Source organism: Canis aureus, chromosome 36 (genome assembly GCF_053574225.1).
Source record: "Canis aureus isolate CA01 chromosome 36, VMU_Caureus_v.1.0, whole genome shotgun sequence".
In the NCBI taxonomy this organism is placed as follows: domain Eukaryota; kingdom Metazoa; phylum Chordata; class Mammalia; order Carnivora; family Canidae; genus Canis; species Canis aureus.
The window spans coordinates 3,165,549-3,180,985 of record NC_135646.1 but is presented as its reverse complement, the minus strand read 5'-3'; the positions used below and the strand labels follow the sequence as shown (position 1 = coordinate 3,180,985).

The following is a 15,437-nucleotide window of genomic DNA, read 5'->3' as shown; positions in this document are numbered from 1 at the left end:
CACATCTCCTAGCCTCCTTGTCTGTCATGCTGAAGTTTGCTGGCATTATTTCCTGGTTGCTGCGTGTGTCTTAAATGAGTTCCCCCTCTCTCTGGTAACTTCTCTCTCAATTCCACCGAAGAGGGTAATTAGGAGTTTTTGTTAAAGGCTTTCCCTGGCAGGGAAGACACAGGAGGACGGAGGGCATGGGGGGAATGGGGGGCAGTCGTATCTCTGCAATGAGACTCTTCTCTCAGCTCACCTTCCGCTTAGCTGTAGATAGGACAGAGAACAAGAGTCAACCATGGGCGGAAAATCAAAATGCTGGTAGCAAAGAAGGTAACCAGTTCTCGCCCCAGGGGATCTCAGCAAAATGTATAATTGACCCTGTTTCAAAGAAGCATGCTGTGCACAACCACTGTATGACTTCCATGAATAGTGTCAAAAATGTTATCCAGAAATGACAGTGCTCAGTTGCTAACAAGCCACTCTTAATTATTCATGGTGGTGGAAAAATTGCAACAACCTGGCTAAATAGCATTGGCAGATTAGTCAAGCCTTTCACTTGGGCATCCGTCGGTGTTCTTCAAACCTACGGATCTTCCAGGTAAATCCCCATGATACTATTAGTCCCTATAAAATGCCCACAGTGGACTGTGTATCTGTATGAAATGAGAAGTAGTTTGGAGGGTAAGGAGAAGGCTACAATAGCATTGCTTTAAGACAAGTAACTCTGGGCACCTGGGTGGCTCAGTCAGTTAAGCAGTTGACTCTTGATTTATGGCCTGGATCAGGATCTGAGAGTCCTGGGATGGAGCCCTGTGTCAGCCCACTCAGCAGGGAGTCCGCTTGAGGTTCTTTCTCTCCCTCTGCCCTTTGCCCTGTTTGTACTCTCTTTCTCTCTCTCAAAAAAATAAGTAAATCCTTTAAAAATAAATAAATACAAATAATTCTGTGAGATGATAGCTGATCCCTATTAAATATCCTGAAGCTTTCTAAAAATTTTACAACCAAATGGCAAGTGATCAGCCGGGGATCCATCCAAACCCTTCCAGCAAGCTTTGCTTGGTGATCTTTTTCCCTGTGTCCCTGTATTTGGACAAGAGTCATGCACTTGGGGTCTCCAGAGGTGCTTTTTTTTTTTTCTTTCTATCAGTCGTTAAAATACGAAAGACAATCAGAAAGGAAAGGACAAGGATGTGAGTTACTTACTAGCTGATGTCAGACTCTGAACTATTGAGATCTAACCAAAGAAGTTTCTAAAAAGGGAACCTGTTGAGGACTGCATCCAAATCATTGAAATCTTTGATTATTCTTATCTGTTTGGTACGGTCCGAGGCAGCAGTCATATTAAGCAGCTTATCAGGGGATTACCAGGCAGCAACACCATATATTCTGAACTGAAAACCCTGTCACAGAATCTGGTAGGGTGTGGGGGTGGGGGCGTCTCAATCTGGGTTTTTACACCATGACAAATGGGACGTAGTATGAAATCACACCCTCACATTACAAATGTGATAAATGATATAAAATAACAGATTCCCCTGTAAATCTTGGATCCAAAGATTTTCATAAAAATATATTCACAAAAATGATTGATTACATGGATGATAAAATGTGATAGTTAGAGATCAACCAATGGATCTCCTGAGACAATCCGATTAACAAAACTTTAGGAATCCCTGGCCTTTGTTCTCACTCTTGTACCAACTAGTCTCTCACTGGAGCTAAGTATACTCTCATTGATCCATTTCACAGAATGCCCTTCCTCCCATCATTATATTATTAGTTACCTGAAGCTCTAGAGCAAAAAGAGATATACGCTTTGGGGTGCAAAAAAAAAAAAAAAAAAAAAAAGTAGTTTCCTTGAAACCGAAGGCTGCCTTTTATGCTATGGTTTATACATCAAAGACTCATGCTAGACATCCCTCCCAAAGTCCCTTAGCCAGACTGTTAGGCATATAAATCTTTGGGGCAGAGAATTGAACTAAACATCAGTGGCGCCTTCAAGGGCTTGTTTGAAAATGGATGTGAGATTTCCAAAATTAAAGCACTTAAAAAAAAAAAAAAAAAGTGTCTCTCTTCTCCTGACCTTGGAAACAAGTAAGGACGATGTTATTTTAATTTGCATTCAAATTTTAACAACACAGTCACACAGCACCACTGGGATCCACATTGGGTTTCCACTGAAGATTGCTCATCATTTCATTATGGTTCATTATGTTGATAACTGTCAGAAAGCATTAGAAGTGAGGGCTTTGAGTAATAGAACTGAAATGGTAATTTTAAAACAATACACTTTCTGGAGGAAATACGGTGGTGCACTAAATTCAATTAGAAAAGGCAAATGTAAAGACAAAGTAAGTGATGTTTGCTGTTTGGCGCTAAGCTATTTCAATTTCTCCATAACCCAAACCTGCAGAAAGCTTTTTCAAATCAGGACCTTTAGTCATAGATCTTGGTAAATTTGCCCTCATTAGCTAGAAGCTCCTCCAGTATGAATTGTCTTAAAAGCTACAAATTTGGAATATTTTAGGCCATGCCTAAGTATCAATCAATCACCCTTTGTTTGTTTGGCACAGCTGACTGAATTATTCAAGGCCGTTTACTTGGAGACAGATTTGTGGAGGCCCTTCAAGTTGGCAATCTAAAATAATAATCTCTTATTTACCGAGCGCTCCAATCAGGGAGGTTCTAATAAGTTTCATCCAACAAGTTAAATAAAGAGTACCCAAAAGCCCAAGGACAGATTTCCAATTGAAAAATACAGAAAACCGTCCTGGTAATGGTGCTCAGAAGTAAAGGTGGCAAAATAACAAATTAGTTATTGCTTTCTAGGTATACAAAGCCAATTTACTTCTATAAGGCATTTTTTTTTCTAGCGCATTTTGAAACACAATAAGGGGTTAGCAAGTTCCCTTAATTGTTATATTGGTTCAGTCTCCCAGTGCGGGGAATGAAGACCTTTCTCACTATAATCACTGAACAAGAAACTAAATAACTAAGGTAATCAAAGTCTTCCTGCTCAGGCATGCAGTTGACTTCTCCCAACACGGCTGATTGTCAGACCACATTCCTGACTCCAGAGAAAGGTAAGCGGAAGGTGAAAGAGACCTAGAGGGGAGGGCCTGGTTATTAGCAGAGTTAAAAGATGTTGATTTCATTAATAAAAATCACATCCAGGGGTGTCTGGGGTCCGGGGGGCGCTCATTCGGTTGAGCGTCTGCCTTTGGCTCAGGTCATGACCCCAGGGTCCTGGGATTGAGTCCCACGTTGGGCTCCCTGCTCAGCAGGGAGTCTGCTTCTCCCTCTGCCTCTCCCCCTCTCTATGCACTCACTCGAGCTCTCTCTTTCTCTCTCTCATAAAGAAATAAAATCTTAAAAAAAAAAAAAAAAATCACATTCAAATCCCTCCTAAGAAAGGACTCATGAAATCAAAATGTCTTCATCAGCTTAAATGGCATCTTTGTGTAGGGGGGGTCTTGGTGTCTGCCTCGCTGGTGGTGTCACAGAAACCCCGGTCACCTTTCTGGATGGATACATGTGTCTGAGGTGAGCGCTGACATCTCCACTCTCAGGCAGTAACCTGGTGGGGACTCGAGAAGAAAATATGAACAAATAAACAAAACTCCATAGTGAGTGCATCTGATCGTGTCACTGTGAGCCAGCTTGGGTTTTCTTCTGGGAGACAAAGAAGTATTCCATTTTCATCAAGGGAAGAATGTTCACAATCCTTGAACTATCTTCCTAGAGTCCCCGCTCAGCCAAAGAACAGCCATGGGAAAGAGGGTCTCCGTCTCTTGCCAACCGTCAGGAAGGATGTGTATCCTTGCCTCCTGAGGACGGTCCACAGACCAGCAGCATCGGCAGCCTCTGGGCACTTGTCAGAGATGCAGAACACCAGGCCCGCCTTCTGCTAAACCAGCCCCCCCACCCCAGACGACTTCCATGATATTTCTACACTCATTCATACTTAAGGTACATTTTTCAGACCCTCTGTTCTTTTTTTTTTTAATTTTTAAAAAATTTTTATTTATTTATGATAGTCAGAGAGAGAGAGAGGCAGAGACATGGGCAGAGGGAGAAGCAGGCTCCATGCAGGGAGCCTGAGATGGGACTAGATCCCAGGTCCCCAGGATCATGCCTGGGCCAAAGGCAGGCGCCAAACCACTGCGCCACCCAGGGATCCCCCCAGACCCTCTGTTCTAACTGGTGTGGATTATTCCCTTGAAAATATTCACGATGCTTCTCTGGAAGCACTGCTGACTCCTCAGGTAGCCGTTTCCATTAACCCTAATCCAGAAGCTCCAAGAGAAGTCCTCCCAAAGATCAAGTTTATTTACTATGCAATTAATTCTTCGGAGTTCTCAAGCCGTGTGGATGGGTATGAAGAACTTCCTGGGGGTTTCCTTCTAAATTAGCTGGTGCTGCTTGCATTCACCTGGTCTAATCGTTCTCCAAGTGAACAAAACCCTGATTTTACGAACCAGTGGAGCAGAGTCTCTCTTTGGCTAGAAGAATGAGTCTCGGAGAGTGTGTTTTATTTCTTCATTAGTGTGCCGTCACAGTGAGCGATCACTGAACGCGGGGCTGCATGAGAATGCTGGGGTCAAAGATAGCATAATGAACAAAGAAGGTGCCTGATTATCATGGCTGTCAGCACCAGGGAATTGGGTTTGTCACCTGGCTTAACCAACTGGGAAGAACTGATTAAAGGCTGGAATCAGTTTGAAAGGATCCCTGATGTTTACGTTCCTTTCCATCCCCCACATTTTGCCAAAAGAATCCCATAGATGGAGCTGGGGGCCAGGCGAGGGGAAGAGCTTCCCTCACTCTGTCAGGTGATTTGACCAAGAGGTTCTTTGAGAAGCTCCCACTGGCTTCTCCCTTGACATGCCTACTGAGCGCCGTCCAACAGAACCCTCAGCGACGGCAGACATCCTCTCGGGCAGGGGCCGCCCAGGTGGTCACCACTAGCCGCACGTGCCTATGGAGGCTTGGGACATGGCAAGCGTAGGTGAGAAACTGAAATTTTAAACTTGGTGTGAGTCATTCTAAACTTCTAGAGCCACATGCGCCTGGTGACCAAGGTGGTGGACAACGCTGGACGGGAGAAATCTAGACCGAACCGCACGCTGGAAGCTAGACTAGATTGTAATTCTGCTGCTTCACTTACCAGTAGACCTATGAGCAGAATATGGTCACCTCCCTGTCTATCCCTGTCTCAGTGGAGATCTTAAGAGGCTTCTGTAGTTAACGTTTATTACTTTTCTTTAAAAAAGATGAAGGGGATCCCTGGGTGGCTCGGTGGTTTAGCGCCTGCCTTTGGCCCAGGGTGCGATCCTGGAGTCCCGGGATCGAGTCCCGCATCAGGCTCCTGTCATGGAGCCTGCTTCTCCCTCCTCCTGTGTCTCTGCCTCTCTCTCTGTCTATCATAAATAATAAATAAATATATATTTTTTAAAAATAAATAAAAAATAAAAAATGAAGAACTTAAAAATAATCTCTGTACAGAAGTGGTCTCAATTTTGCCTTTACCGTACAATTATGGGGGCAACTTTTAAAAATACTTGATGCCTGAGTCCCATCCCCCAGAGATTGTGGAGTGCTCTGTGGCCACAGGGTAATTCAATTGCACAGTCAAATGAGAAAAGCACCCCAGAAAGGTAGTCAGACACCCCCGGTCATGTGCTGTGGAGCTAGTCTGGGGGAGGCAGTGACCAGCTGGCGATCCAAGAAGGGAACACACATTTGCTAGGTTCGTACCATGGGCCAGACCTTTACAAATATTTTCTTATTTAACTCTATTTTTTTTTAAGATTTTATTTATTCCTGAGAGACACACAGAGAGAGAGGCAGAGACACAGGCAGAGGGAGGAGCAAGCTCCCTGCGGGGAAACCAATGTGGGATTCGATCTCAGGACCCTGGAATCATGACCTGAGTCAAAGGCAGATGCTCAACCGCTGAGCCACCCAGGGGCCCCTTATTTAACTCTTCAAACAACCCTGCAGGTAGACCGTGAGAATCCCGTTTGACAGATGAGTAAGCTGAGGCGTGGAGCAGCTTAACCACCTCAGAACTTTGTGTTGTTAACAGCCATGGGCTTCCTCTTAACTCCAGTCGGAGGGATGCAATAAACATTGGAATAACACAAACAGCTTGAGTCAGCGAAGTGTAGGTGGAGTTCCAAGAGAATGGAGCAGGAGAAAAAAGATCACCTATCGCTTTGGTATTTTCATGGACCTTTTATCAATGGCACAAAAAGCCCCCAGTCTTCCTCTCTTAATGTTACTGAAAGCAATCTGTGAAAAATCCAAAAGTTACTCCAGTTCTTAAACTTTTGGGTGCACCTGATTGCTGAAATCCATACTTTTTTTTTTTTTTTTCACGTGTATCCTCAAGATAAAGCCAACCATTTATTGCTACACAAACATGAAAATTTCAAGGGCTCAGCTCCTACACTTATACACACGGCAAAGCATTCCGGTGACCCAGACAGGTGGCGACCTTTGGGGTCTCCCGAAACTCTTGTGTAGCAAGCGGCAGTAGTTAGGTGATTGGCCCATGGCCCTGGAAGGCTGGCCGATAGATTGGAGTCACGAAACTCAAAATACTAGGAGCAAGAGCCAGGCCATCTTGCCACCAAAGATGAATTTTATGAGGTTCATAACACAGTCAAGCCCCAACCTGGGGGAGGCTCTATCGGGACGAAAAGCAGGCGGTGGACCGCACACCGTAAGTTGCAGACACCACCACGCTGTCCGTCCCCAATCCTGCCCTCTGAGTTTGTTGCCATGCCCTAAAATCCCACACCTGGACCAACGTTGGCAGTTAGTGTAACACAGGAGGAGACTGACCATTACCCTAACCACACATCGTGGGATATAGGATGAGGATCCTTGGCAAAGAACAAGTCTGGCACCTGAGCTTGTCACACATCCGTGGCCATCCAAAGTACTTGTTCTACGGAAGCAAGAGAAAATGAGAAAAATCTGTGCCCAGTATGCTAAGCTGGCCCTGGGATACTCCTTCCTTCTGGAGGAAGTTTGTGTTTGACGTGGGGGAGTGGGCAAGACAGCCTGCCGGGGTCAGGGACCATGTGAGCCTTCTGGTTGTCCGACTCTATCACCAGGCTGGGGGGAGCCTTGGGCATGTTCCTTAACATCTCGGAGCTGGCAGTTACCTCGTCTATCAATGAAGATAATGTCTATTTTCTAGATTTGTGATTATGCGAGCCCTGCGATAAGGTTTCCTGAAAGTGCCGGATACGTTACCCAGGCATCACTATAAAATGGTTCTTAATGCTGCTGTCCTCGTGTCCTCTCTGGCTAGGAAAGAAGCTCTGGAGGGTGCGATCTCAGCACGAATTGGGGATGGATCTGAAATCTCCTCCCAGTCCCTTTAAAGGTGAAGCCTGAGTTAGACAATGGCCTCACGGCTGGCCCTCACCAGAAAAATACTTCTATTTGGAGGGATGTTGGCTTCGGGCCAGCCAAGATGGAATTTCTAAATAGAGAACAAAACAGCAATAGTCATAGACACAGCAAAAGCTAAAATATATTGAGTAGCATCACCTTGCGCGTTTATATACCATGTAACCAACACGAGGGGGCTCAGCACCAACGACCCTGGAGGGGGTACTATTATTATTAACCCTGCAGATGAGGAAATGGGAGGCCGAAATGTAAGAGACTACACGGTCCTCCAGCTCCTAACTGGGTGAGCCGGAAAACAAAGCCCAACCCGAGGGAGCCCCGTGTGCCAGGCCCTCAGCACCATCCCTCCCAACACTGACTCACCCACTGGAAACACCAGGGGTGGAACACCGGGCCCCGCCTCTCCCTGTCCTGGTCAAGGTCACAGCCACCGTGGGGGCTGTGAAGCCCAATGTGCACAGGAAAGAAACGGCATCACTAGGAGGCCCGTCCGGAGAACGTGCAGGGACGGATTCCCCTGCTGCCCTGCGTACAAGGAGCCAACCCCACCCGTGCCCTAGCCCCGCACTTATTGAGCACCTATCATTAAACAGGCATTTATGAGGATCCGGGCCTAAGTGTTACGAACACAAAACTATGAGGAAAGAAGGAAGAAGGGTAATGACAACGCAAGCCATGACATCAGTGCCCAGAACTGAAACCACGGCCCACGCGCCATCCATCCGCGGCACCCTGCCCCCGACCTGTTCCCTCGCGGCTCTAAGCTTCCCCAAGACTCCCTGATGAGGTGGGGAAGCCACTGTGAGCGCCCACCTCCGCTCTAACCGCCCAGCCGCACGGCCCAGATCGCTCGGATCGCTCCACCGCTCGGCGGGCAGCCGGGCATCCCGAGGCCACCGGGGCGGCGGCAGGGACCCTGGCTTCTCATAGGCCTTGCCCCTCGGACCCCGCGGGGCTGACCTGGGCCGGGGCCCTGCAGCCTCGAAGAAACAGGACAGAAGCACATGACTTACGGGTGCAGGGCATGGAGGCGGCGTCGTTGTCGGCTCTGAAAAAGCCTCGGTCACAGGTACACGATGTGGCTCCTTCCCAGACCGAATAGCTGTGGGGCGGGCACTTGGCACAGGCCGCATCCGTGGAGAGGGCCTTGTAATACCCAATTTTGCAGGCTGCAGGGAAGAAGAAAAAACAAAGACAAAAAAAAAAAAAAAAAAGTAAGACCACGGCTAAGAGAGGAAACCAAATGTCACCTCCTTGATTCGGAAGAGGCGAGACATGTCTGTTAAGTGCTAGCGGTCACCCGGCTGCGGAGGCAGCTCAAGCACCAAAGGCATCGATTATTTACGCTCACCCTTTAAAGTCATCGCGCTCCCGGTCAGGTGGCAAGGAGCCTTATGGAAGAGATTCCTGAAAACCAATGGTATCAGTAAAATTACAGCTGGGCGTACGGAGCGGAGCGCCTCCCACGTGCAGCTACGCGGCTGATGTGCGCAGCACCGTCCCAGCCCGCAGCACCTGTTGCCCGGGCCCTGTGGAGGCCCTCCCTGAGGAGGACCAGTGCTGAACCGGAAATCCTTGGTACCGGACCATGCATCAGGGGAATGTCAGGGACCAGCTTTGACCCAAGTGTTCTGCCCACGAAGCCCATACTCTGGGCTACACGCTATGGAGTCGGAGAGCCTGGTCTGGACCCAACAGTTGGAAGCATACCCTAGTCCTAAAAAATCACTGGTGATTATTTCCCAATCACAGGGATAGGCCAACAAAGGCAACGAAGCATGAAAGTAAAGAGTTGGTGAGACACATGTCACAATTTCAAGAGAAAGTAATATAAAGACCCAACTGCAGATTCTGGAATCTAATATGCTAAGTTTTTTTTTTTTTTTTTTTAAGATCGGCAGATATTTTATGTTTATTTTTGAATCAATAAAACCCTCCGGTTTTTCCCTGTCTCCATTTTTTTCAACACCCACCCCCTGTCCTCCTCATGTGCGCACACCCTAAGTGGCTGCCGCAGAGAGCATGGGCCATATAGTTCTTTATGCACCTGACGAGCTTTCCATGACTTCATCTTCGCAAACATCACACTGACACCAAGAGCTGCTTTTACTAATGTGGAAAATCTCCATAATCCTGTGAAACCCCACAATAAAAAATAATTAATAGGGCCTTGCTCGCCCCTTTTTCTCCCCTATGCCACTCACTGTCACCTCCCAAATCTGTCTCAACCTGAAATAAAAGTTGACCAACACCATCAGTATTAAGCCCACAGCGACAAGGCCATCCAAAACAAAGTTTCTCCGTTAAGACCAGAGGTTTAAACAAAAAAAAAAAAAAGAAGAAGGTGACAACTCACAATCTTTCCAATATGATTCACTTTCCGTTTTCTCCATTTATCTCATCCTGAGGATGTTCCTAAACGATCAAAAATACCAGCTGGGAGAAGGACCCATCAGGCATTTTCCATGAGCCTGGCCACCAAAGGAGACGGACCATTTTACTGGAAGGAGTCAATAAGAAAAAGAGATCCATGAAACTGCTTGATTCTTTGAGATAGAGCCACATTCCCTTGTCTCATTACTCATCCATGAAGCATCTGTATGGCTTCCAGTTGAAGTCTGTTCCTCCCTCTTGCATATCCGGTTGGTATTTTCTTAATCATGCTCTTGTAATGGCAAGCGGAAAGGGAGTTGAGCAGAAGCTCCAGAGAGGCACAGTTACTTCACTATTACTAACTCCAGTTGTTTATGGAATTTCCTTTAACGAGCCAAAACTTTATGATGTGTGGAGCCCCGACAATAAAAGCGCTCAGAGATCAATCTCTCCCTTATTTGCCTTCGTCTTTCACTGGACCGGAGCATCTTAGAAAAACAAGTGGCTCCCATGACTGAGATTTATGTGTCTCGAGCTTATACGCATCACATCATTAGGTACGGTTCAACATGCAAGGTGCTCTTTGGTCATGCCTAAGATGGCCCTAGGGTTTCGATTAAAATCAGAAACACCAGCTTTGGGAGGCAGATGCACGGAGGGTCAAGTTTGTCCTTCCCACTTCAAACACGAGTCCCTGAACTCAGAAACAAACCCACTGGGACCTGTCTGTCACTCAGTCACAGCCAACAAAGGCCAAGTTGTAAAAACCTGGTGTTGGGTTTGGTGGGGCTAGGACTGCCGAGGAGTCATAAATTGCTCTTATTTTTTCACGTCTGGATATTGGGAGAACATTCTCTACGTTCCTGATGAAACTTATGTACCTCTATTCTGTCAGGCGTCAGGATCTAAAATCTCACAATGGGAGTGGAAGACTGACAAGCAAAATTGGCCCACGATTGATTCGTCGCAACATGGAAATGGAGCACGTTCAAAAGTTGTAAGGAAGAGGAAAAGCAGAGTGTTGCTACTTCCTCAACTTCTGAGCTGATCGGACTACTTCCAGCTAAAAAATTAAATTCATCATTCACAAAAGTCAAATTACAGGATGTCTTGAATTGCTGTAAGTCAAAAATTGGTTGTATGTTTGTGTTGATTTAAGGAAAAAAGGAGACGGCAATTTTATATGTTTTTCTCCATGTCCCCGAAGCTGCCATGAGTGTGTTAGCACGAGTACGTGTGAATTCATTTGGGGAATATGGAGTTTTATACCTATTTGGAAAATGGAAGGCTGCCGTTCTTTAAATACCCTACTTTTACTCGTTTCCTCTGCTTTTACAAGTGCAAGCAAAAATACAAAATTGTCATTGCACTATTCTCAGCAACTCTTGCTGCCCTTAGCATACTCCTTTGTCTTCGACTACATTAAAACCACGTGATTAATATTTCAGGATTCTTAGCAAGGAACTCTCAAATATAGTAGTAGTTTTTCGTGTACACGGCCGCTTGGCCGCCTACCTTCAAGATGACCTACTAAATTGATGGTAGAAGTACATTTTTTGCTCATGTGGTTCACGGCCTTCCAGCATTTGGCACCTGAATGTGTAAGTATGTCCCACATTTACTCCTTCCTCGCTTATTTGCATCTTAAAATTTTCACTACATCTTTCATTCTAAACAAAATCCCCATGCGAGGTGCATTTGGTAGAGCAAACATTGACATGTGTTGTGATTTCCCAGCATTCTCCCGGGGGTGCCAACTACCTCACTCTACTCTGTTATGGTAATGGCCTGGTGAGCAAGTCCACAGTGAGTCAGACTCTACCCCGGGGAGGGCGTGCGACTGCTTCTGCCCCCTTGCCAGAGTATAGCACGAAGGCGCACCTTCTTTGGCCTTTCAAATACGTCATTGTGGGAAGATGAGTTCACAGGTGCAGAGCAAACTTTGAATTCATGTCCTTTAGCTTCGCCTTAATTAGTCCTTTCTGCTGAGTTTAAATGAGAAGATACATGAGGGCAGGAAGAGGGAGAAAAATTATTTTTTTTTCTTTCATCGGCTCACCCAGGACCACAGTGAGGTACACTTTAGGAGAGTTTTTGTAGAAGTTTCCCTGTGGAATATTTAAACATCATAATTTCTGGTTAAATAGAAAACCAAAAATGTTCTTCACGTTATGTGGTGTCTTCAGGATTTCTCGGTGCAGGGAGGACTTCCAGGAGGTGTAATGCCCAATCTAAGCAGCTAGTTAAACCGACTCTTTAAAAATATTGTGTATGGAAGTTATGGTCACTTTCCTCCTTTTTTTTTTTCCAGAAATAAAGAAAGACTGTCTTTATAGTTCATTTTTCAGCAATTTTGGTTTGTAAAAGTAGCTCATAACCACAGCAAAAGTGATGACCTATCAAGCATTCCTTGAGCATTTACGGTGTTTTTCTGCATGACTTTATTTAAGCTCCACAACAACCCTGTGAGCCTGAGGCTTTATCACTATTCCCATTTTGCAAGTGAAGAAACTGAGGGTTTTACGTAACTTGCCTGAGGTCACACAGTTGAGCGTCAGCATCTAACCTCAGCTCACGTTTTTTTTTTTTTAAGTTTTTTTTTTGTTTGTTTGTTTGTTTTTTTGTACGCACTTCTTTGGGTCGCACTGACACTGATATAATTGAGTACAAAAGAACTGAGAATGGTCCCAACTTTCATTGTTCCCTACAGTCCACCCCGTGGTCGTCTGCACCCCCCACGCTTTGCAGTCTGCGACCCAGTTTCCAATTCAAGGCTCTCAGAGCTGTGTTGGCCAGGAAGATGGCTAATTGATGCCACAGGCAGCTCCTGAGCACTTGAGATGTGGCTGGTCCAAATTGAGACAGGCTGTGAGTGAAAAATACATACTGGGTTTCAAAGAGTACTGCAAGAGGAAGTGTCTTATTAAGAATTTTTATATCGATTATATATTGAAGCAATAATAAAGCAGGTGTATCAAGTTAAAAAATGTATCAGTAAATTTAATTTTACCTTTTAGAGTTCACTTTTTTTTTAATGTGATTACTCAAAATAATCTGAATGGCTTGCATTATACTTCTGCAGGGCAGCGCCACTCTCAAGTGGACCATATTAAGGCCCTTGTGGAAGCACGCAGGTGCAGAGGGACTCCTGCAAATGGTAGGTGCCAAAAGTGTGGGGGCTTGAGTCACAATCACCTGAGTGCCCTAATAAAAGTGGCCGAGGTGGGAACTGGATTTGTGTCTATTTAGTGCTGCTCTCAGCTATCTAGCTAATTCGGAAAAACCTAATAGGGGCTAATGTACTAGCAAATAGACACCAAGAGTTAAAAATTAACTTCCTGGGTAACAAATTTGCATTTTAATCCAGAGTCCCCTAGAAGGTCTAAACTGAAATTCCAGCAGTGGCTCTCTCAGGGGAGAGTTGAACCTCTTATGCAAACTAGTAGCTGTCTCTGGGGAACCTCTTGGCTCTGGGGAGTCTGTGGGTCCCTCCAAGCTCTTCATATAGGTATGACATTAGGCCCGCGCTTCCAAGCTGGCTCTATGGGAACTTCGACTTGCGTGTGCTGGCTACCCAGTAGATTCGGTGGGTTTGGGAATCTACTTTAGAAGTATGAGTCACTTTTAAAGGGCATTACCGAATCAGTTCTCTGATTAATCATTCACTTGCTAGACTATTATATGAATAATTTAAGAAAAATTGATGGGAAAGGAAAACAATCTGCCAAATAGGTTTCTGCTCTGAAGTTTTTATCACAACACACAAGCCCCAGCCATCTTTGGGGAAGCTGTGAACATGAACAGATTTCCCACGGTACAGATGGGAAGACTGACACCATAAAGGTGAAGGATATGCCCCAGGCGGGGTTGGTTTTCTAACCTAGGCAGTATGGCTGGGATTACTATGTTTATGGGTGAGGATGGGCAGGGACATTGTTTATAGAGAAATGGGGCTCGCCTTTCCACTAGCAAAACATGGCCAAACGCTGGAAAATTCACATGGTCCAACTCATCTTCATTCCACAACTGGTTTGACTGATATACGATGAGACTATCTGAACATTGAGTTTTTGAAGGAGACTTAAAAATCATCTAGTCCAGGGATTGGCAAATATTTCTGTAAAGAGCCAGATAGTTAAATACTTTAGGCTTAAGAGTCATACCAAGACTATTAAGAAGGTACTTACTTATAAGAGAAAAATCTAACAAATTTTCTTTAATTTTTTTATTGATGGAATTCAAAATATAATAGTAATAAAAAAGTCCTTTTTTTAAAAAAAAAAAGCAGGTTTAATCATGATAAAAATGAAATTGTTATCTGGGGAGATAACATTTTGCTTAGTTAGATTTCAAAGAAAATGTTCCATATTATCAAATTGATTGCAAATGCCGTCTGTAAAAAGCATTCTTAGCTCTCAGCCCATACAAAAACAGGTGGCAGGCCTGAGGGCCAAACTTTGCCGATACTTGATCTAGTCCAACATACTCGTTTTTGAGATGAATGACTTGCCGGTAGTTCCTTCTAGAGCATTCCAGGACTAAGTCTGGAATCCGAGGTACCGTAGTCTCTGTGACCCTGCAAGGCCTCCCTTAGTTTTGCACAGTGAAGCTTAATTAAAAAACAAAACAAACAACAAAAAAATACTTTCTATTGCTGCAAGACAGTCAACTTTCCATCAACCACTCTCCTGGAAAACTGATTTGACTCAGTATTATTATTAAGTAAATCCACTTTTAAGTTAATTTTCTTGGTTAAACGATGTAGCCTGATTTGGGAGACATTCCTCCTCCATTTGGGGGGCAAATATATCTCTTAGACTATTGGAGTTTTTGCCATTAAACATTATGATTGATTTTAACATCACATTGTTTTAAGGTTTTATTTCCTGGGAATCTTGAGCTTGAATTGCGGACCTCCTCTGTACAGGAAAAGAGTGCCGTTAATTTTTCCTTTCTGAGCCCCTAAAACTAAAAGAGCAATCGAGATACTTTGCACTTATGATGCCTGTGGATAAATGCTGCCTTAACCTTCTGCCAGTGAAGATGGGTTTACTCCCCACCCAACTGGAGGATATGCGTAGGCAGAGGAGGTTCAAACACTTTAGAAGAGATTACCGGTCTCTTAGGCCATTCCCCCTGGGGCCTACCCTCTAGTTTGGGAGACCAGCTGATTTAAAAGGGGTGAGGCATCAAAGTGCAGATGACCTGAGCCCAAATCCAAATTCGGCTGGGATGCTGAGCTTCCATTCCCAGCAGCCGTCACTCTCAGACTTTAACATATATCAGAATGATTTCGAGGTCTTGTATAAAGATCAATTGCTGGACTCCAATCCAACTTTTGGATTGTCCGATGGGGCCCAAGAATTTGCTATCCTTACAAATTTCCAGATCGGTGACAATACTGCTGGTCCTGGCACCGCACTTTGAGAACCGCTGCCCATCTGTAAACAGACCCACCTCTAAGCAAAAACATCAAAACACAGTTTATCTCAAATGAGGTAGAAGTATCTCATCCTCTTCCAATACAAATGCTACAGGGAATGAAAACGGCTTAATTACTTTGGGGGGGCGGGGGGAGGGCTAATTATTATGGGGGAGGGTATGGCATATTCTCTGCCATCGCCTAAACCAATGGAAACTTAAAAGAA

General features: G+C 45.0%; 1 protein-coding gene across 6 annotated transcripts in view; it reads right to left on the bottom strand.

The window, feature by feature from the left end:
- EPHA4 (EPH receptor A4) overlaps positions 1–15,437 on the bottom strand; it is a 142,796-nt gene that overhangs the window by 70,009 nt on the left and 57,350 nt on the right. For all 6 annotated transcript variants that reach the window (XM_077885327.1, XM_077885324.1, XM_077885322.1 and 3 more), the window contains exon 4: positions 8,430–8,585. In XM_077885327.1, coding sequence (XP_077741453.1) covers positions 8,430–8,585 — 156 coding nt within the window. The remainder of the gene's footprint in view (positions 1–8,429; positions 8,586–15,437) is intronic.